General features: G+C 53.8%; 2 protein-coding genes across 2 annotated transcripts; one reads left to right on the top strand and one right to left on the bottom strand.

Annotated features, from left to right (window-relative positions):
* Positions 1-1,727: 1,727 nt before the first annotated feature.
* On the bottom strand, positions 1,728-3,360 carry Hddc3 (HD domain containing 3). The gene is given in 5 exon segments (XM_005077804.4): positions 1,728-2,162; positions 2,475-2,559; positions 2,561-2,716; positions 2,834-2,889; positions 3,186-3,360. Coding segments are annotated over 5 exon segments (540 nt in total). The 5' UTR covers positions 3,298-3,360; the 3' UTR covers positions 1,728-2,031.
* A 1,327-nt stretch (positions 3,361-4,687) lies between these two features.
* Unc45a (unc-45 myosin chaperone A) lies at positions 4,688-20,757 on the top strand. Its single transcript, XM_013118945.3, has 23 exons — positions 4,688-4,922; positions 5,227-5,596; positions 5,775-5,985; positions 6,424-6,826; positions 7,010-7,171; positions 7,376-7,412; positions 7,708-7,883; positions 8,610-8,702; positions 9,080-9,247; positions 10,784-10,952; positions 11,369-11,539; positions 12,338-12,509; positions 13,733-14,033; positions 15,616-15,710; positions 16,673-16,814; positions 17,141-17,281; positions 17,475-17,602; positions 17,778-17,844; positions 18,241-18,354; positions 18,573-18,688; positions 19,635-19,752; positions 19,859-20,014; positions 20,167-20,757. The coding sequence occupies exons 4-23, from the start codon at positions 6,650-6,652 to the stop codon at positions 20,422-20,424; spliced, it is 2,961 nt and encodes a 986-aa protein (XP_012974399.1). The 5' UTR covers positions 4,688-4,922; positions 5,227-5,596; positions 5,775-5,985; positions 6,424-6,649; the 3' UTR covers positions 20,425-20,757.
* The last annotated feature ends 27 nt before the right edge of the window (positions 20,758-20,784 follow it).

A 20,784-nucleotide genomic window follows, 5' to 3' on the forward strand; every position in this document is an offset into this window, starting at 1 on the left:
TTGAGAGGTAGGACCTGTGGGAGGTGGTTTAGTTATACAGGATCCTCGCTAGTTTAGGGGGATAATGGCCATTGTAAAAGGAAAGGGGCCAGGCCTTGTGGCGCACGCCTTTAATGCCAGCATTCGGGAGGCAGAGGCGGGCAGATCTCTGTGAGTTCAAGACCAGCCTGGTCTACAGAGTGAGTGCCAGACAGCCAAAGCTAGCTACCAAAGCCACACAGAGAAACCCTGTCTTGAAAAACAAAAACAAACAAACAAACAAAGGGCAAGAGGGAGGCAAATTAGTTCACCTTGGGAAGGAAGAATCTGCTGGACTAGGGAAAAGCTTGCTTCAGACAGAGGTGTTTTTGTCAGCCTGGGTCAAGGAAACCCCAACAAGCCACAGGACAAATGCCTTCAAGCACTTTCTTCATGCAGACTTGCTCTGTAGAACAGCATAAGAAACACCCTGACTCTTTGGGCGACTTAGCTGAGCTCTCAGGAAAAAAAAAAAAAAGGTTTCGGAAAAGTCAACGTTTGAAGGTATAGTCCAAAGTAATGAAGCTCACTGTGTCCTGGAGATGAATTATGTCCCACCCAAAGGTGCTAAGGAAGGCAGAAACCCCCAGTGCTTCTAAAGACCCCATCTGCCTCCTTCCTGAACACCCTGGCTTGTCTATTAGAAACACTGGGGGAGGGGTTGGGGTCAGAACAGTCAAAGATATCCACATGAGCAGCTCAACTAAAGGAGAAGCTCGAGAAGGCACACTGCACCAAAGGCAAACATGAAGCAGGAAGGAGCAGCCTTGGGTGGTCAACCGGCTTGAAGAGCAGTGAACCACTGGCGGGTGAGGAATGACCACTGCCTTCAAGTGTGCGCGCATGTGTTCCCAATTGAAGTGCAGCTCAATATTAGCTTCCGTGTAAAAACTATAGGTCCTTGTATGGCTGATGAAATTGACGACATCGAGTTGTGCAGTGTGTAACCCCAGCAGAGGCAGGAAGAGTGTCAACCTTTGCCCGTCAGCCTAGGCTGCATGAGAGCCTATCCCCCGCCCCTCAAATTAAGAGGCAGGCAAAGCGAGACAGCTCTCTGGGTAAAGGCACAAGCCCGCCAGGCCTGACAAACCATCTCGGACCCACACGAAGGAGGGCGAAACCCGACTTCCCCAAATTGTGGTCTGATTGCCACACCCATAGTGGGACGTCCGAACGCGCGCGCACACACAAACACAAAAATATAACAAAAAAAAATCCTCAGCAGTTTACGGACACCTTCTCTTCCCCTTGCCCTGCAAAAGAGCTGGTGGACCGCTCCCACCGCCCCTCCTCCAGACTCCACCCACCCCCACGGGTGGGGCAACGTCAGGGCAACTTCCGGGCATCCCGGAAGCTCTTGCCGCTTAGCAACCCAGGAAACGATCAATCTTTAAGGGCCAAGGCATAGGCTATGAATTACTGAGCACCCGCTGCAGTTTGTGCACGGGGAAACAGGTCTTCCACGCCTTTTCACGTTACAGGGGTTTCTGTTCTTCCCAGCAGTAAGTGGTGGCTTTCCTTATGTCTGCGGTAGGGGAACTTTCCAGATGTCACCTGACTTCATAACAGCCCAGCTCAGTGATAAGGACGCCATGCTCCAAGGGTTGATGCTCTCAATCAAGGGAGCCGATACAAGGGCCACATAGTTGGAAGCCAGTATCCGGGGCGTGGGTTCTTCACTCAGGAACCCAGAGAAGGAGCAGCGGCAATTTAAACTTTTACCCTAAGTACTTTATTTTCCATGGCTTATAAACCAAAGCTTACACAATCCCAAGTCCCAGAGGGGCCAGAGGTCCCACCATGTAAAACAGTAAACAGACCCAAGACTTGAGGAAGGGCTGTGAGTGCATGGGTATATCTGATTTCCATATTTGGGGCTCCGCTGAGTAAGAAAATGCAGATGTTTTTAGCCTGTAATGTATGCGCCGGGTGGAGAGGCGGGGAGGCTCTGAAATACTACGGTAAGAATCCCATCTTGCTGGAGTCATGCCTCAGGATGCCACCGAACACCGCTCAAAGAGTCAGCCCTCGCTCCTCGAACAGCTGCTTTAGTGCCTCTTCCAGTTGCTGGTTCGTTCCTTGAAGCCCCTTCACCACCTGCGCCGCCCACTCGAAGTACTCCTGGACTCGATGCTCTGACCACCCTGCACGAGAGTGGGCGGAAACCGGCTCGTGGGATGTCGGGCCAGCCTTGGCTTTTGCCTGCTTGCTGCAGAGCTTTTGTACAAGGCGGTAAGATGAGCTGCGATGGGATGGATGACCTGACAACTTCCCCGTGAGCACCAACTTCCCACGTTTGACAGAAGACTGCTCCAGGCTTAGTTGGAGGCATTAAGACCAACCCCACCCCACCCCATCCCCACCCCACCCCCCTTATTTCTGGGAAATTGACCGATATATGTTTTTTAGAAGTTGGACATCCCTCCCCTCCCCTCGGAGCCAGTAGCGGAGCATACCTTGAGGGGTGCAGCGATTCAGGTCCCTCAAGTTGTATAGTTTGTCTGCCAGCTTCACCAGTTTGGCTCCTGGGCTGCTGTGGGGGGGCCTGTTGTACCTGCTGTCGCTTTCTTTCCAGTTTGGGCAGAGTCTTGTCATCTGTTACTTCCTCCACCAAACGCCGAACCTGTGCTCCAAAGTGCAGCTCTACCTCATCCAGGGTAGTGTCCGTGTCTTCTACCGTGTCGTGGAGCAGGGCCGCCTGGGGATAGGCTCCCGTTCAGCCCAGTGGCACTAGCCTACCAGTCAAAGGGCACCCGTTGCTCAACAGTACTCCTAACGCCCACGCCAGCCTCCCGGCAGAGAAGAGTAATGTTACCTGCAACACCGCAATGTCAGTGATTCCCGCCTCATGGGTTAGGATCCGGGCCACACCTGACAGGGGCAAAGCAGATATCAGACTAGGGGGAGCCACAGTGGAGAGCCAGACGCAGCCCCCTCACCAGCTGGCCTCGGAAAGCCCCTCAGCCTCTTGGGATATCGACTGTACTACCGGGACAATCCCGGCTACTGCCCCAGGTGAGGCTTGCACGGCATAACGCATGAAAAGTGATAGACACAAAGCTTGGGACTCAGTAGGCGCTCAATAATTTGTGCACTCTGTGTTCCCGTCCCAGTCAGTCCCCACCCGCCACGCGCCGCGAGAACTGCTTCCCAACCGGCGCGCCCACCGATGGGGTGGTTGATGTAGGGAGTCCCTTCAGGATCTTTCCGTCGCTGCTGTCGGTGCTTCTGAGCGGCGAAGTCAGCAGCCTCCAGCAGCTGAGCTACCTCGGAGCCCATCGCGCGGGGGACTGAAACCCCAGAGTCCGAATAGGTCGTCTACATGTAGCGCCCCCTGGCGCATCGGAGGCTCGGGGAATGGAGTTAATTCCTTTTATTTTATTTATTTATTGGTTTTTCGAGACAGGGTTTCTCTGCGGCTTTGGAGGCTGTCCTGGAACTGGCTCTTGTAGACCAGGATGGCCTCGAACTCAACAGAGATCCGCCTGCCTCTGCCTTCTGAGTGCTGGGATTAAAAAGCGTGCGTCACAAGCTGTAATTCTGTTATTCTCCCCGCCACACGCACCTCTCGTGTTATTCGTGTGTGCGCGTGTGTGTGGCGAGTAGAGGCCATAGGTCTCCACCCAACGTCTCTCCTTGAACCTGTAGCAGCTCAGGTATTTAGCAAGACTAGATAGCCAACTAGTTTCCACGGATTCTCCTGTCCCCGCCTCCCAAGCACAACTTGTGTAGGTTGCCGCCCCAAGCTTTTTACCCGGCTGTTGCCTTAGTTTGAAGAAGGCAAGTCCTTATTTTTGTGCAGCAAGCACTTTACCCACTGAACCATTACCCCAGTCCCGATGGAGGGTTTTCAGAGGCTGAAATCCTGGGCACTGAAAAAGCCTTCAGCTGGGCAGTTGTGGCTCATGACTTTAATCCCAGCACTCAGGAGGCAGAGGGAGGTGGCTCTCTGAGTTTGAGGCAGCTGGCCTATGCAAAGAAAACCTGTTTAAAAGAGAGAGGGGGGTCTGGTGTTGGTAGCGCACGTCTTTAATCCCACTTGGGAGGCAGAGGCAGGTGATCTCTGTGAGTTCCAGGCCAGCCTGGTCTACAGAGTGAGTTCCAGGACAGGCTCCAAAACAATACAGAGAAACCCTGTCTCGAAAAACCAAAGAGAGAGAGAGAGAGAGAGAGAGAGAGAGAGAGAGAGAGAGAGAGGGAGGGAGGGAGGGAGGGAGGGAGGGAGGGAGGGAGGGAGGGAGGGAGGGAGGGAGGGAGGGAGGGAGGGAGGAAATAGCCTTTAATAATCACAGTTGGTGTGGTGTACTCTGCTCCAGGCTCAAGAACATAGTACCCTGGCTCTCTGAGAACTAACAGTCTGGAAGAAAGAAGACAAGAACAAAGGTGATGGCCTCGAGGAGTTCGGAGCTGGAAGGCATAGGTCGCCATGGGACCACAGAGAAAACCCAGTTCTTGTAGCCTGGGAGGCAGAGGCAACTTCTGCCAGGAGCAAAAGGCTGTCCACAGCCTTTCAATGCCCAGAACATAGTTCTCCCCACAGGGACTTTCCTGTTACTGTGGGCATTTGGGCTCTAGGGACACTACAGCTTGACCTTCTGGAGAACTGGATCCTAAACGAGAAGTCCTGTCTAATTGCTTCAGACTTAGGCTCCTGGGAGGCACTACTGTTTCTACAGAAACTGTGTGCATCAATCTCTTGTACATAAGGGAGCCTGTTTCAATCCCCAGGCCCCTGCTGTGGGCCTCTGAGGAGAGGAAGAGACTTGCCCCTGCTGCCTCAGGAGCACAGCGTTGTCTAGCTTGGGTAGGCACTGAAACAACCCTTCATTCTTTACTGGCCAGTGAGCTTTGGATCTTCTGGAGAAATTCCCTGTCTTAATGTTGGGAGCTCTGCAGTATGAAGGGTAAGCGAGACCTGGGAATCTCCCCCAAAGGACTCTGAGAAATGGAGGTAGCCAGCCACAAAGTGTATTCCAGCCAGGCAGGTAGCTTTTGTGTCTGGGCTGGCAGCTGGGGAGAGGGAGCTCAGGGTGAAGTTTAATGACAGCATTCTCAGATAGGCTTGCTGGTTGCCATGTTGCAGCAGTTATGGAGACCTCTGGGGCCTAACACGGGGTGGTCAGAATTCCCGGGGTGTCTGCAGCAGCCTGGAAGTAGGAGAATGGATAGACAGAAACGTATTTGGCTTTACGTGTTCATTTTTTTCAGGACAGTGTCTCAACTTCTCCCTTGCCTGGCTTTCCCAGCCCTCTGAGCCGTTCCTCTCCACTGCGTAGGCAACCGTAGGCAGCTGGAGTCAGAGGCCTCACATTCCCAGCAGATAACAGGAATCCAGTTGCTGTCATCGCTCTAGAAGCCTGGGATGGAGGAGTACCACCCCTGCGGGTCTTGGGACTTTCCTTATTGTCCGTAGTCATGACTTGAGACAAATACTGGATTCCTAGGACTACAACTGAGTGGAGGTGACTTCCCATGGGCCTCCAGAGACGGAGTCCAGGGCCTCTTCTGACCGGCCTGTCTGTAGGGCTGCTACTGCTTTTCAGTCAGACAAACCTTGCCCACCCCACCGACCTCTCAGGTATAACAAACACTCCCCCTATCCTCTGAGGGCGATTTGCTGGGAAAGGTGATGGCGAGGGGTGAGGGAGCGTCCTCCCCTCTTCTGGCAGGACGCCTGGACCCCATCTTGCCCTTTGACCAGGGTGAAGGGGGTGTGGGTAACCTCCCTTCTCTAGAGACTTCTTGCTTCTCTGCAGCACTGGCTCACCATCCCAATTTGTGCCAGACCACACGGGACGCTGAAGGCCGCCACTACCCAGGCTTCTTCTGTCCGCGCCTCTCTGATACTCCTGAAGAAGCCTACTGCTGCCACCTTCAGGCTGCCGGGCGTTCCTGCTGTACCCGGGATGAATTTGAGGCCCTGTACCAAGTAAACTTGTCTTCTCTCCAGCCCCCACCCATCCTCAGGTGAGAACTGTGGTCCCAGACCCACAGGACACTGACAGGGTGCCCCAGTGTCTGGGGCTCTGTCCTTAAACTCTGCAGTGGGAGGCTGGTAGCTTCCAGACTAGTAGAGAGGAGGTCACGTAAATCACGATTACAAACACCTCTGTGAAGGAGTAAAAAGTAACCAAAGCTGCTGTATATTTCGTGGGACTTAAGGGGTTTGTTCGGGTGTCAATAGAGAGGATCTTGAAGTCCATGGGCTACACACATTATGGTAGGGGGTTTAATTTCTGAATCTAGCTGCGTTCGCCTTCAAGGTACTTGCGAGCTCCCAAATTTGCATGCAAATATGTGCATGCCGTCTGTATTTATCCCGTGCTTTCTCCGACTCTCTGGGCTCGGTAACCCCTGGCTTATCGCAGCCAGTGTACGATCTGAATTCTCTCCTCTCTCCTACAGGGGCCCAGGCCCGCTCCTAGCACTGGGCCTCTACAGTCTACTTCTGATGGCACTGATGACAGCAGACTTCGTGCACTTCTGCCGCGGTCGGGGAAGGAGAGAAAGTCTAAACTCCCGCAGCCGCGGCCTTCGCTTTCGGGGCTCTGCTGCGCGCCCCCTACGGGTCCCAGTGGGAACAGACTAGACGCTCCTAAAGCGTCGCTGAGCCTGCGCCCGCGCCTGCGCAATGCAGCCGAGCACCCGCCCTTGCACAAAAGCGACCTCTTCTTGGCCTCGCCTTCTTTGGCGTAACCCTGACGCATTTCTGGGGCGGAGCAGCTCCCGGCATCTTCTCGAGCCCAGAGCCACCTTTGCTCCAGAGAGAGCGCCTGCGCCGGCTCTGGAGCTCAGCTTCGCGATGACTGTGAGTGGTCCAAGGAACCCCTGAGCCCCGACTTTCGGTCCCCGGAGTGCTTACTGGTCCTCCTGTGACATCTCCCCTTCACGCCTGTCCGCCGTCACCTCATTCTCACCCTGCTGGGGACACTCCCCGGACCGAGCTCCTCTCCCTGCTGAGCTGCTCTGCCCACCGCCTTTCTCTCCTTAGGCCAGCTCAGCCGAGCAGCTGCGGAAGGAGGGGAACGAGCTGTTCAAATGCGGAGATTACGAGGGTGCCCTGACCGCCTACACCCAGGCCCTGAGTCTCGGCGCGACGCCCCAGGACCAGGCCATTCTGCACCGAAACCGGGCTGCTTGCCACCTCAAGCTGGTGAGGGAGGGAGGGGTCGGGCTGCTCTAACCTGGTTCGGCACGGGCCTGGGGCTGCCCATAGTGCTGCTGTCTGTGCACAGCTGGGCATTCCCTCACCTCCCACGATTGTCGGGTGTCTTTGGGTATCGGTAATGGGGGAGTCAGCAGAGCACCCATTGCTACGCGATTAGCTTCCCTCAGGCCGCTGATTCTTCTCTTACAGGAAGATTACAATAAAGCAGAGTCAGAGGCGTCGAAAGGTAGGGGGTGTGGGCCCTCATGTGGAGTTGTGGGCCTTCTGTGGTGGGCAAGGACTCTGGGGCTACCAAGCCACCCCTTTCTCCTCCTCTTCGGCCCAGACACTGGACTTTCTACGTGCTTTCCCACGTCTTCGGCCTTTGCTTTTCTGCAGCTGCCTTCACCTTTTCTGAGGCTGAAGCACCGAGCTCCACATTCGTACCCCCACCTTCCTCTGGCCCTCAAGATCTTTCCCTACTGCTCTTGCCTGGAGACGGTGGCCTCATGGGTGCTGACAGAGCTCCTGTTTGTGCCCAGCCATTGAAAAGGACGGTGGGGATGTCAAAGCCCTTTATCGCCGAAGCCAAGCCCTAGAGAAGTTGGGCCGCCTGGACCAGGCTGTCCTTGACTTGAAGAGATGTGTGAGCCTCGAGCCCAAGAACAAAGTTTTCCAGGAGTCCCTGAGGAACATTGGGGGCCAGATTCAGGAGAAGGTATGTGAAAGATGGAGAGAGGTTGGGGATTGCCTGGGTCTGGGTCCAGGGTGTAGACACGGTGCTCCAGGTAGCAAACCGGCATTAATAATGCTCAGCCTGTTGAAGGGAATCAAAACAGAAGCACGGTTGTTTGGTGCAGGTAGGAAAGTGGTGTGTGTGTGTGTGTGTGTGTGTGTGTGTGTGTGTGTGTGTGTGGTGTTTATCAAAATGGTAACATTGGAAGAAAAGAATGGGATTAAGGAGGCTTTCAAAAAATACTTTGACTTCACACACACACACACACACACACACACACACACACACACACACACACACACACAGCATCAAAGGGAGTGTTAGTAGCTACCTGACAACCTTCCTGGTGTCTTGGAAGTAGTGACTGTCAAGTTCAGTGCCATAGTGGCATGCTTATGTTTTCATGCTGCCCTAGCACAGCCGCCACTACTGGGAACGGTTCCTTATGTCTAACAAGATGCCTCCCCTTGTGAAGGCACGTACTTTAGCATCAGCAGGTGGTATTGCCCAAGCAGGAAGAAATTCAGAGAGGAAAACAGCCCCGGGAAGTTTAGGAGGAGACACCCTGGCAAGTCTCTTCCTGCCTACCATGGTTTCTAGCTGTTGGCCTTGAGCTCTGAGCCTCCCAGGGAGGAGAGCCAGGGAGAACTCATAGGAAATATGATATATCTGGCCAAGAAAGGTGATTTATCTTGTGCTTCTTCATAGGTGCGGTACATGTCCTCAACAGATGCCAAAGTAGAACAGATGTTTCAGATACTGTTGGACCCCAAAGAGAAAGGCACAGAGAAGAAGCAGAAGGTACAGGTCCTGGAGTGAGCCTCTAGGGCTCCCATACATACCTTTGCTCACCAGTATGACCTCAAGAGTCCTGCTGACTTTGGGTCCTTAGTGTGAAGCAAGGAAAGGGACCTAGTGTTTACAGAGCACCTTGGTGGCTACCCTAGAGCCAGGAGCTGGCATGCATTGTGGCTGAGGTGCTGTCCTTGTTCCTGAAGCCCTGCTAGGGACCTCACTCTAACCATCACCCACGAGACCAAGCGCTCCTTTCTACTTGAAGAGATGGAAGCCGAAGTTCCAAGGGGTGAAATTTACGGCCTAGAGCTCAGGGCCTCCCTGCCTGCCCTGCCCTTGGATGTCTGTAGTGTCCACATTAGCATGTGCTTCCTCTGGCGTAGGCTTCTCAGAACCTTGTGGTGCTGGCCCGAGAGGATGCAGGTGCTGAGAAGATCTTCCGGAGCAATGGGGTTCAGCTCCTGCAACGCCTGCTGGACACAGGAGAGACTGACCTCATGCTGGCAGCGCTGCGCACGCTGGTCGGCATTTGCTCTGAGCACCAGTCGCGGGTAGGTGGTGGGGAGAGGTCTAGCTAGAGCCGCAGTCTGTCTGTCTGTCCATTTGTCTATTAATTCCATCTACCTATCTGCTCTTCCACTCCTCCATCTTTTTCCCAAAACAGCTTAAAGCACAGATAGGAGCTACACAACTATGGGAAAAAATTAAAAAGGACAGAAGGGACACACACAAATTAGGGTGAGGACCAGAAAGGACAAATGTAGCCTCTTATACCTTGAGCATTACCATCCGAAAGCCCGTTCACAGAGACACCTGGTCTCTGCCCACTCAGGGCTGCCCAGAAAGAGGTTTTGTCTGTTCCAAAGCATCTCTGCCTTGGAGATGGTGACCTGGTTAGCAGCATGGACGGTGATGTCCTACATGAACAGTACAACAAGAATGGCCCTACTCCTGGGCCTGGAAGTCCACGCCCCCTGCTCTTGCCTGTGCTGGCTGGACCCAGGAGATAGGGACTTGGTCTCTGGTTGATCAGGCTGTTTTTTATGTGTTCCTTTGGAGTCAGGGTCTTCTTCTGTGGTCTGGGCTGCCTTGAACTCATGGTCCCTCGGGGATTTCAGCATGTGCTGCCATGCTGGACTCCTTGATTGCTTCCCAGAGGACTCTCCAGTTCCAAGAAGGGTAGGTTGTGAAGTATTCAGTGAAATCTCTTGAGGCCAAGTCTGGGCTACATTTAGAAGAGTCAAACCATGTGTACCCTGGGGCAGCCTTCAGCTCCCCCAGGTCTGTATGAGCTGGAATGAGCCCATCAGGCCTGCCAGGTTCTCTAGCTTAGAAGAAAGACGGAGAGGCCTTGCAGGTCTGCCCCAGGTGTACTCACACGTCAGGTGTGTACAGACCCTACTGCTGGGTTTGGAAGGTGCCGGCATCTGGCATGATGCTTTGTTCCGGTGTGCTGCTCCTGAGAAGCAGACCAAATAGCTCTCCTGGGGCTTGTCTTCTCTCCAACTCCAGAGAACAGAGGTGGATGGGGACTCTGGAGTGCCTCCTCCTCCTCCCCCCCTCCTTCCCCTCCCCCTCCTCTCCCCCTCCCCCCCCCTTCCCCTCCTCCTCCTCATTTTCAGGCACTGTCTCTATATGTAGCCGTGACTGTCCTGGAGCTGGCTGCTATCCTGTCTGTCTGGGACTGCCTGTGTACGCCACTACTACCAAATGGGATGCTTTCTTCATACCCTTTCTTTTTTTTTTTTTTTTTTTTTTTTTTGGTTTTACGAGACAGGGTTTCTCTGTATTGTTTCGGAGGCTATCGGTCCAGCCCGGCCTCGAACTCACAGAGATCCGCCTGCCTCTGCCTCCCGAGTGCTGGGATTAAAGGCGTGCGCCACCACCGCCCGGCTTCTTCATACCCTTTCTAACAGGAAGCACGGCCTGGCCCAGCTCACACTATAGACTACTTTCCTTTTCACTTGGAGCTGCCCCATCCACCCAGGTGTTTGCTCACTTTCTGGCCACACTGACTAGCTCACTGTTAGGAATCACGTGGCTGCCCTTTACCAACCAAGCCTCTGTCCACCTCTTTCCCACTCTAGACAGTGGCAACCCTGAGTGTCCTGGGGACTCGGAGAGTAGTCTCCATCCTGGGTGTGGAGAACCAGGCCGTGTCACTGGCAGCCTGCCACCTGCTACAGGTTATGTTTGATGCCCTCAAGGAAGGCGTCAAGAAAGGCTTCCGAGGCAAAGAAGGCGCCATTATTGTGGGTGAGTGGAAGCCAGCCTGGTCCCTTGGATGGTACTGTTGTGGAGGGGATGGATGGAATGTGGCTTAGTGGTGATATGTTTACCCTAGATTCTTTTGTTTCGCTGAGACAAAGCCTCACTGTGGAACTGAGCTCTTAAAACTCTTGCCATAGTCTCCCAAGGGCTATTAGAGGTTTGTGTCTCCATGCCCAGCTTTTCCTTTGGATTCTAGTAGCCAAGTGCTTGAGGAGAAAGCTGGGCTCAGCTCAGAACCCAGGAGGGAAGCCTCCTTTGCCTCTCTGGCTGTTGAGTTCAGCAGTCACACAGGGCGGCGTCACTGTAGAGTTCGCTAATACAACGTTTTCCATTGTGCTGCTGTGTCTGTTGTGTAAACACAGATGGCATAGCCATTGATCAGTAGTGTATATTGTTGGCAGATCCTGCCCGCGAGCTGAAGGTCCTCATCAGTAACCTCTTGGAGCTACTGACGGAGGTGGGAGTCTCCGGCCAAGGCCGTGACAATGCCCTGACCCTCCTAATTAAAATGGTACCCCGGAAATCTCCGAAGGACCCCAACAACAGCCTCACACTCTGGGTCATTGATCAAGGTAGGTGATAGTGTAGAGAAACTTACTTGGGTGGCTGAGGCCTGCCTTTCTGTGGGAGTGATGAGAAAAGTAGCAATTGTATACGGCGATATGTTTGTTCTGAACTGCCCTCCTGTGGCCCCTATAATCCCTGCAGGGAGCATGAAGACCCTCCAGCTGTGTGTGTGTCGTGTGTGTCTGTACAAATGCGTGTATATCGGACAGTCCTGTAGAAGGCAATTGAAAGGCAGTGTCTCTTTCTCCAGTTGAAATTTTTTGTAAATCACATTATTTACTAAACTTTTAAGACATTTTTATTTATTAAGCCCCCCCCCACCCATGTGTATGTGTTCAAACACCATGACACTGGTAGGAGTCAGGATAACATGCAGAGGTTGGTTTTTGCCTTCTACTCTGTGGGTCCTTGGGATCTAACTCAGGTCATCAGAGTTGGTGGCAAGCACCTTTACCTGCTGAGACATTTCATTGGCCTGTTTGAAGTTTTTCTCGGTGACTGTGTATTACTAGTACTCTTGGAAAAAAGACAAATCAAATCATAACGTGGCAATTTCCACTTCTCATTTTCCAAAACGATCAACAAGAGGGGCTTGCCAAGGCCCTGCCTGACAGTCCTCCGCAGGGACCCTTGAGTCTGCTTCTGTTCCCCGTGGCTTCACCACTGCCATGGCACTGTTTGAACTCTGTGACCTTTCTGACCCACAGGGGTGGTGGCCTTGCTTTTCTCTGCATCTCCAAGACTGTCTCTAGCTTTAGGGCTTGGTAGCAGTGCTCCACTGTCTAAATGGGGTATCTTTGCAGGTCTGAGAAAGATTCTGGAGGTGGGGGGCTCCCTGCAGGATGCTGCTGGGGGGCTCACAGTGACGCCCAACAGCCGCATGAGTGCCTCCATCCTCCTCAGCAAGCTGTTTGACGACCTCAAGTGTGATGCAGAGAGGGAAAACTTCCACCGCCTCTGTGAGAACTACATCAGGTGAGGCCGTCTGCCTCTCTGCACCGCAGGGCTGCCAGCAAAAAAGCAACTGGCTTTCAGCATGGAGGGCAACCTTGAGGGGGTCTAGCAAACTAAAGTGATCCCCAGAACCTCTACCCCATGTTTCGGTTGCTTTTCTATTGTGGTGAAGAGACACCATGACCAAGGTACCTCTTAGAGTTAATGAGGGCTTAGCATTTCAGGGGGTGAGTAGATTTCATACCCATCATGACAGGGAGCAATGCAGCCGGCAGGTAGGCATGGTACTGAAGCAATAATGGAGAGCTTACATGTTGAAGCAGCCACAAGGCAGAGGGGCAGGGAAGGGAGGGAAGGAACTAACTTGGAATGATGTAGACTTTGGAAACCTCAAAGCTCACCCACAGTGACACCTTCTCCAACAAGGCCACACCTCCTAATCCTTCCCAAACAGTTCCACTAGCTGCAGACCAAACATTCAAATATATGAACTTATGGGGGCCATTCTCATTCAAACGACCACAACCTATTGCTTTTTGTTTTGTTTGTTTGTTTTTCAAGGCAAGATTTCTCTCTGTAGCCCTCACTGTTCCAGAACTAGCTCTGTAGAGCAGGTTGGTCTCAAACTCACAGAGATCCACCTGCCTCTGCCTCCGGAGTTCTGGGACTAAAGTTGTGCACCGCCATGCCTAGCAACGCCCTATTGTTTTGAGATGGGAATATTGCTGTGTAGCCTAGGCTGGCCTAGAACTCCTGGGCTCCAGAGTAGCCAGGACATGTAGTTAGCTGCATGTCACTGTGCCTGGCCCAAAACCTCTTCCTTATTCCAAAGTGGTTGTACCCTAACTTTTTCAATACTGCAGCAAATGTGTCACACACAACAAATAGATTTCTTTTCCAACGCATGAACTAAACATGACAGTCCACCCTTGAGGAGCTAACAGCTGAGGAGAAGTAACAATAATAACCTTTAGTAGGTGACCTCAGATCTTAAGCAGCGCAGGAAAGGAATGGGGCAGGGCAATGTGTACAGAACAACCTATGTTTAGTGGGGTGCCACCAGCTTCAGGGTGGTTAATTAAAATTGGTGATTGTTGTTGTGAAATGGCCTTTTCCCCTTGGTAGTTTTTCTTGCTGTTTCTAGCCAAGTTGAGCCAAGTGCCCACCCAGTACGGATAGGGGAGCTGGGAAGCAAAGGCCCCTTCTGTGTGCTTCGGCATGACAGCTGTCACTCTGCCCCTCAGGAGCTGGTTTGAGGGCCAAGGGCTGGCCGGCAAGCTGCGAGCCATCCAGACAGTGTCCTGCCTTCTGCAGGGCCCGTGTGATGCTGGCAACCGGGCCTTGGAGCTGAGCGGTGTCATGGAGAGTGTGATCGCTCTGTGTGCCTCTGAGCAGGAGGAAGAGCAATTGGTGGCAGTGGAGGCCCTGATCCACGCAGCCGGCAAAGCCAAGCGGGCCTCGTTCATTACTGCCAACGGCGTCTCCCTGCTCAAGGACCTGTACAAGTGCAGCGAGAGGGACAGCATCCGCATCAGAGCGCTAGTGGTGAGATGGAGGCCTGGGTGTGCAATCAGCAAGGGGACCGGTCAGCTGGTGCGTCCTGGGGTCGCCTCAGCACTGTAGGTGAAAGAATACACAGGACCTCGCCAGGGCTACAGGAGTGGGTCTGGCTCCGGCCACTGAAGGGCTTATGTTCAAGTGGGGAGATGATCCAGGTACAGGGATGTCTAGGGCTGCAGGGTGCCTCATACTGTCCCATTGTTGGTTAGAAAGGCCTATGGAAAAGCAGAACTGCACGTTTGGGGCCTCTCCAGGCATCCATGAGCTGCTGTAGCCCGCATTGTTGGGGCTGGTTCTGGCCTGGTTTACCTTCTATTGCTGTGATAAACAACTGGAGAGGAAAGTCTTTATTTCATGTTACAGCTTAGATCAGAGGGGGAGGGCAGGGCAGGAACTCCAGGCAGAAGCAGGAACTGAAGCAGGTACTGAGGACTGCTATTTCCGGGCGTGCTCCTCGTGGCTCCCTCAGCTTGCTTTCTGACACGCCTCAGAACCACCTGCCCAGAGCTGGCATCGCTCCAGCTGCCGGCCTTTCTACTGGCTCATCTGATGGAGGCAGCCTCTCAGCTGAGGTTCCTTCCCCGATGACTCCAGCTAGCCCAGGAAGTTTGTCCTGGGTTTCTCTGTCTTCTAAGAACTTAAGTCATGGCTACATCCTTGTGCAGGGCCTTTTCTTTTTCTTTTGAGCCAGAGTCTCATGCAGCCCAGGCTGGCCTTTTAGAGCTGAGGCTGGTCTTAAACTTTCATTTATTTATTTAATTAAAAAAATTTATTACGTATACAGTGTTTTGTATGCATGTACCTCTACAGGCCAGAAGAGGGCACCAGATCTCATTACAGATGGTTGTGAGCCATCATGTGGTTGCTGGGAATTGAACTCAGGTCCTCTGGAAGACCAGCCAGTACTCTTAGCCACTGAGCCATCACTCCAGCCCCCTTTTCGTTTTTTTGTTTTTTTTTTTTCGAGACAGGGTTTCTCTGTATTGTTTTAGAGGCTGTCCTGGAACGCTCTATAGACCAGCCTGGTCTCGAACTCACAGAGATCCACCTCCCAAGTGCTGGGATTAAAGGCATGCACCACCACGCCCATCTTTTTTTTTTTTTTTTTTCTTTGAAGACAGGGTTTCTCTGTGTAACAGTGCTGGGTGTCCTGGAACTCCCTTTGTAGACCAGGCTGGCCTCGAACTGACTGAGATCCACCTGCCTCTGCTGGAATTAAAGGCATGAGCCACCACCGCCCAGCTACAAAGGGCTTTTTTTGTAAAACATGAAAGGGACAGAAGGACAGAACAGTTCTCAGTATAGAATTGGAATGGTGTAGAAAGGTCTCAGTATACTAGGTAGCCAACGTGTCAGTTTCTACCAGGCTCTGTGTCCCGTGGCCACCTCATTATGTGATTGTCACCTGCCTTTCCTGTGCTGCCTCTGGAGAGCTTGTTGATTAATTGATGTTTGTGGTCCTCCAAGGGCCATGACAGAGGGCCCAGGAGGGATCCTAAGCCAGGGAAGAACCAGGCTGTTATCTCCATCCTAGTACCAAGCAATTGGTCTTGTCCTCTTCCTCCAGGGACTCTGTAAGCTTGGATCAGCTGGAGGGACTGACTTTAGCATGAAGCAGTTTGCTGAAGGCTCTACTCTCAAACTGGCCAAGCAGTGCCGAAAGTGAGTATCTCTTCTCTTACAGGACAGATCTTAAGAGAGAGTGTGCAGTTGGAAAGGTGCTCACTGGGTACAGGCGTGAGGGCCTCAGACACCATCTTAAGAAGCTGGGTGTGGGGGGCTGGAGAGATGGCTCAGAGGTTAAGAGCACTGGCTGCTCTTCCAGAGGACCTGAGTTCAATTCCCAGCAACTACATGGTGGCTCACAACCATCTGTAATGACATCTGGTGCCCTCTTCTGGTGTGTAGCATACATGCAGATAGAACACTGTATACATAAATGAATAATCTTAAAAAAAAAAAAGAAGCAAAAACAGAGAAGCTGGCCATCAAAGCCCTTGCAGCTCCTTTGCTGTGGGGGCAGAGATGGAAGGATCACTGTGGCTTCCCTCAGTGAGGCCCTGTTCCAAGGGAGTAAGACAGAGAGTGACAGAGCAGGACACCTGACATCGTCATCTGGCAGAGATGTGTGCACACAGACATACACACACAGAGACACACACACACACACAGACACACACAGAGACTCACACACACACACGTGCACACACACACAGAGACTCACACACAGACATACACACACAGAGACACACACACAGAGACTCACACACACACAGACACACACACAGCTTTAAAAGGGGCATGGTTGTGGAGCTTCCTTGTTTCCTGCTGTCACTCGCAGGCGAGGCTGCTTTCCCTTAGGCAAACATTCCTAGATCCTATTTTAAGTCCCTGTGTCACAGGGTGACCTGAGCCTCCTCCTTGTCCAGGTTACTCCTTCCTGATTCCACTTCTGTTAGCTGTTGCTGGATTTTTTTTCCAGATAGGGTCTCACTAAGGCCAAGCTGTCCTAGAACTTGTGACCCTCCTGTCTCTGCCTCCTGTGTGCTGAGATTACAGGCATGCACCACCATGTCTGACTCCTTCCCACCTCTGATGGCCTCCACTGTCATACTTGTCCCTAGGTGGCTATGCAATGACCAGATTGATGCGGGCACTCGTCGCTGGGCCGTGGAAGGCCTGGCTTACCTCACCTTTGATGCCGATGTAAAGGAAGAGTTTGTGGAGGATGAGGCCGCCCTGAAGGCCCTGTTCCAGCTCAGCAGGGTAGCTCCGCGGGTCCCTGCTGTCAGCCTAGGGCCAGGGTCTAGGATGAGAGCTTACTGGGCTTTGGCAGGTCTCACCAGTGTCCCTTGTGGTGCTGGGGATGCAGAGCTAGCTAGCTGCTTTGTGTGACCATGGTGGCTGCAGTGTCTGGAAGCACAGTTGCCCTGGAGGAGTTAAGAGCTGGGATTGTGAGCTCTGAGTCTGGGGTTGGGGCAGGTTCCCAGTGTCACCCTTGGATCCAGGCAGGGTTGTGGGGGTGGGAGGGAGGCTCTGCCCAGCTGCACCCCGCGGCGCTGCCCTGCTGAATGCCCCTCTATCCTGGCCAGTCCGAAGAGAGGTCAGTGCTCTTTGCAGTAGCCTCGGCGCTGGTCAACTGCACCAACAGCTACGACTATGAGGAGCCTGATCCCAAGATGGTGGAGCTCGCCAAGTATGCCAAGCAGCACGTTCCTGAGCAGCATCCTAAGGTACGGGGGCACCAGGAAGGCCGAGGGCCTGCTACTGGCAGCCCTTGAGCCGTGGGATTAGTCCTCCACAGAAAGCTTTCCTTTGAGCTGGCAGTTCCAAGCTTTCTCGGTGTTCACCAGTCTGCTGTGAGGAGAGTCCACAATTCCCTATCCAGTCGGTTCGGGACCCCTCCTAAACTGCCTCCTTTTGCAGGACAAACCAAGCTTTGTGCGGGCTCGTGTGAAGAAGCTGCTGGCAGCGGGTGTGGTGTCAGCCATGACGTGTATGGTGAAGACGGAGAGTCCCGTGCTGACAAACTCCTGTAGGGAGCTGCTTTCCAGGTAAGCCAGCCTGCCATGCTAACTAACTCCTGTGTCAGCCTGCAGCATGCCTGTAGGAGTGGGGCCTGTGGGAGTCATGGAGGGCTTGGGGGGTCTCCCTTCACTTTGCTGGAGAATGGAATGCCTGCCTGCCAGAGCCTTGACCCCACCCACCCACCATGCCTTCTTCCTGCAGGGTCTTCCTGGCCTTGGTGGAAGAGGTGGAGGATCGAGGTACCGTGGTTGCCCAGGGAGGGGGCAAGGTAAGCTGGTGTCTGAGTCCTTCCTGCTGCTGAGCCATCCACCTCTACAACATGACTAAGTGGCTGCTAGCCTTGGGGCCACTATCAGTGACCAGCAGGAGCTTCTGCCAGGGACGTGATGCTGATGTGGGCAGGCTCTTCTGAGGCCCATGAAGATCCCGAGTTTGCCTCCTGCTCCCTCTGTGGCCCCAGGGCCCAGCACAGCCCATGTTTAGCACTTAATAGGTGGTTGGGGAAGTATTTGGATAGTTTTAATGAGAGACCTCAAAGTAGGAAGTGTGTGAGTCATGAGTATTCTCAGGTTCAAGGAGAGTTGGTTCAGTCGGGGTCGATGGCTTGGACCTTGTACTCGCAGGCCCAGGCTGGGCACTGACAGGGCTGGGGCTGTTCTGACAGGCTCTGCTCCCGCTGGCCCTGGAAGGCACTGATGTTGGGCAGACAAAGGCAGCCCAGGCTCTTGCCAAACTTACCATCACCTCTAACCCGGAGATGACCTTTCCTGGTGAGCGGGTATGTGTCTCCCTTTTCCAACCATGACCTCTCCCTGTTTGCTCATTATACCCTGATGGCCCTCTGGCTTCCCCTCATGATCAATGGGAAGGTGGCAGTGTTGCTGAGTCCTGGGCTGGGCACAGCCATAGAGAGCACCGCTGTCTCAGGTGGGCTCCTGCTGTGGGTCTGTGGGGGGGCACTGTGGTGAGCGCTCTGATAGGTGGGGTGTATCGCAGATCTACGAAGTGGTCCGGCCCCTCGTCTCCCTGTTACACCTCAACTGCTCAGGACTGCAGAACTTTGAGGCGCTCATGGCCCTGACGAACCTAGCAGGGATCAGTGAGAGGCTCAGGTAAGTCCCACGGGAGCTTGCACAGGGGTTTGGGTGAGACCCAGTTGTGCACTCTACAGTTTGGAAAACAGTTCCTGGCCCCGTTTGTGCCCCTCAATGGCCCCCCCTGTAACATACAGATGAAGAGTCATGCCAAGGGAGGCGCCAAGGGAGGCCCAGTGTGAGAGCTGCAGGCTCTGAAGTCAGGTTGCCTGGGGTTCAAATGTGGCTCCCTAGACCCAGCCGATACTGAAGTCCAAGCAGTTAGGCTCTGGGACCCTGACTGTGCCCTCCACTCCCCCCCCCCCAAGGCTGCTGCTCACTGTGGAGAGTTCATGAGAAAATGCATATAAAAGGCTTTAGCACGCACTAGTGGGTGTGATGGCTCATACCAAGGGAGGCCAAGGGAGGAAGACTGCTGTGAGTTCTAGGCCAGGCTAGGCTATAAACTGTCTCAAAAGCCCCCCCTCCCAGAAGCCCTTAGTTCATAGGTATCTGCCCTAGCAGTAATCACAGCCAACAGGGTTAGCTGCTGTTACTAACTGTGACCTTAAACACATTACTCACCTCCCAGCTCAGTTTCCCCTTTGGCGGGATAGTTATGGTAACCACAGCTACACTTTCACCACGGAATGCGGTGAGCATCAAGTTAGGCAATTCAAGCATCATGGGCTATAATGAGTGTTAGGTGAAGTAATTCCAGCAGCTTGGTCAGGCTCAGTGCTCTAATGATTGATGTTTGTACAGCCATCGCCGCCTGCTCTGCTAATTCCCAGCATGCCTAACACCCATATGCTGTTTCCAGCCAGGCCAGAAGGCAGAGAGCAAGCACTGCAGCTCATAACTGGGGCAGGAAGGACCTTGGGCATTGCTAGGGGAACACCTCAGCTCAGGGCTCAGCTACATGGGGATAGGGCTGTGGCTATGGGGGCTCTGGCTATGCAGACCCTCCAACTCTGTTCTGCAGACAGAAGATCCTGAAGGAGAAGGCTGTGCCCATGATTGAGGGCTACATGTTCGAGGAGCATGAAATGATTCGCCGGGCAGCCACAGAGTGCATGTGTAACTTGGCCATAAGCAAAGAGGTGAGGGTCGGTCTACGTGGTCCCCATGACACGGACGAGAAGGGCCTTGTACTTTTACTGGGCCCTGTGCCCCGGTGGCATGGTCCTTTCCTCCATCCGGTCACAGGTGCAGGATCTCTTTGAAGCCCCGGGCAACGACCGGCTGAAGCTGCTGGTGCTGTACAGCGGCGAGGACGATGAGCTCCTGCGGAGGGCTGCTGCTGGCGGCCTGGCTATGCTCACCTCCATGCGGCCCTCGCTCTGCAGCCGCATCCCGCAAGTGGTCAGTGCCTGTTGTTAGCAGGGGAGGGTAAGGGGACTAGCGGCCCCCTGCACGGTGGTGCTGCTGTTCTGTCGGGGAGGCCCCGGGTAGAGGAGCGTTTTCCACCAGGGTTGAACCTGTTGCTGGGTCTTCACGCCTGCCTTTTCCTACAGACCACACACTGGCTGGAGATCTTACAGGCCCTGCTTCTCAGCCCCAACCAAGAGCTCCAACATCGAGGTGCTGTGGTGGTGCTGAACATGGTGGAGGCCTCAAAGGAGATCGCCAGCACCCTGATGGAGAGTGAGGTGCTGGAGATTCTGTCGGTGTTGGCGAAGGGTGAGGAGAGCCCAGTCACCAGGGCTGCTGCAGCCTGCCTGGGGAAAGCAGTGGAATACGGCCTCATCCAACCCAACCAGAATGGGGAGTGAGCAGTGTGCCCCCCCGCCCCCCCCTCCCGCCGCAGCACTGAGAGTCAGCACAGAAGCAGCTTTGGCCAACAGGGCTGGGATGCCGGGCGCCTGCCTGTCTTCCACAGCCACACTTTGGTGTTGTCTGTTTTGGGAGATCACACGCCACACAGCCCTGCTCTGCCAGCACCCAGGAGGGCCCTGTGTCTGTAGTGAGCTGGGAACGGACACAGTGCACCACAACTCACACCTGTGGGTTATGGGCGTCGAGAAGGGCACAGCACCCTCACCAGCTGTGGGCACCAGCAGAGCCTGCCAGCAGCCTCATCCTCTAATAAATCGTGTGGGACTGGAGCGTGTTGGTTGTGTAGGAAGGGTGCG

This window comes from Mesocricetus auratus, unplaced genomic scaffold (genome assembly GCF_017639785.1).
Source record: "Mesocricetus auratus isolate SY011 unplaced genomic scaffold, BCM_Maur_2.0 Super-Scaffold_4256, whole genome shotgun sequence".
NCBI classification, from domain to species: Eukaryota; Metazoa; Chordata; class Mammalia; order Rodentia; family Cricetidae; genus Mesocricetus; species Mesocricetus auratus.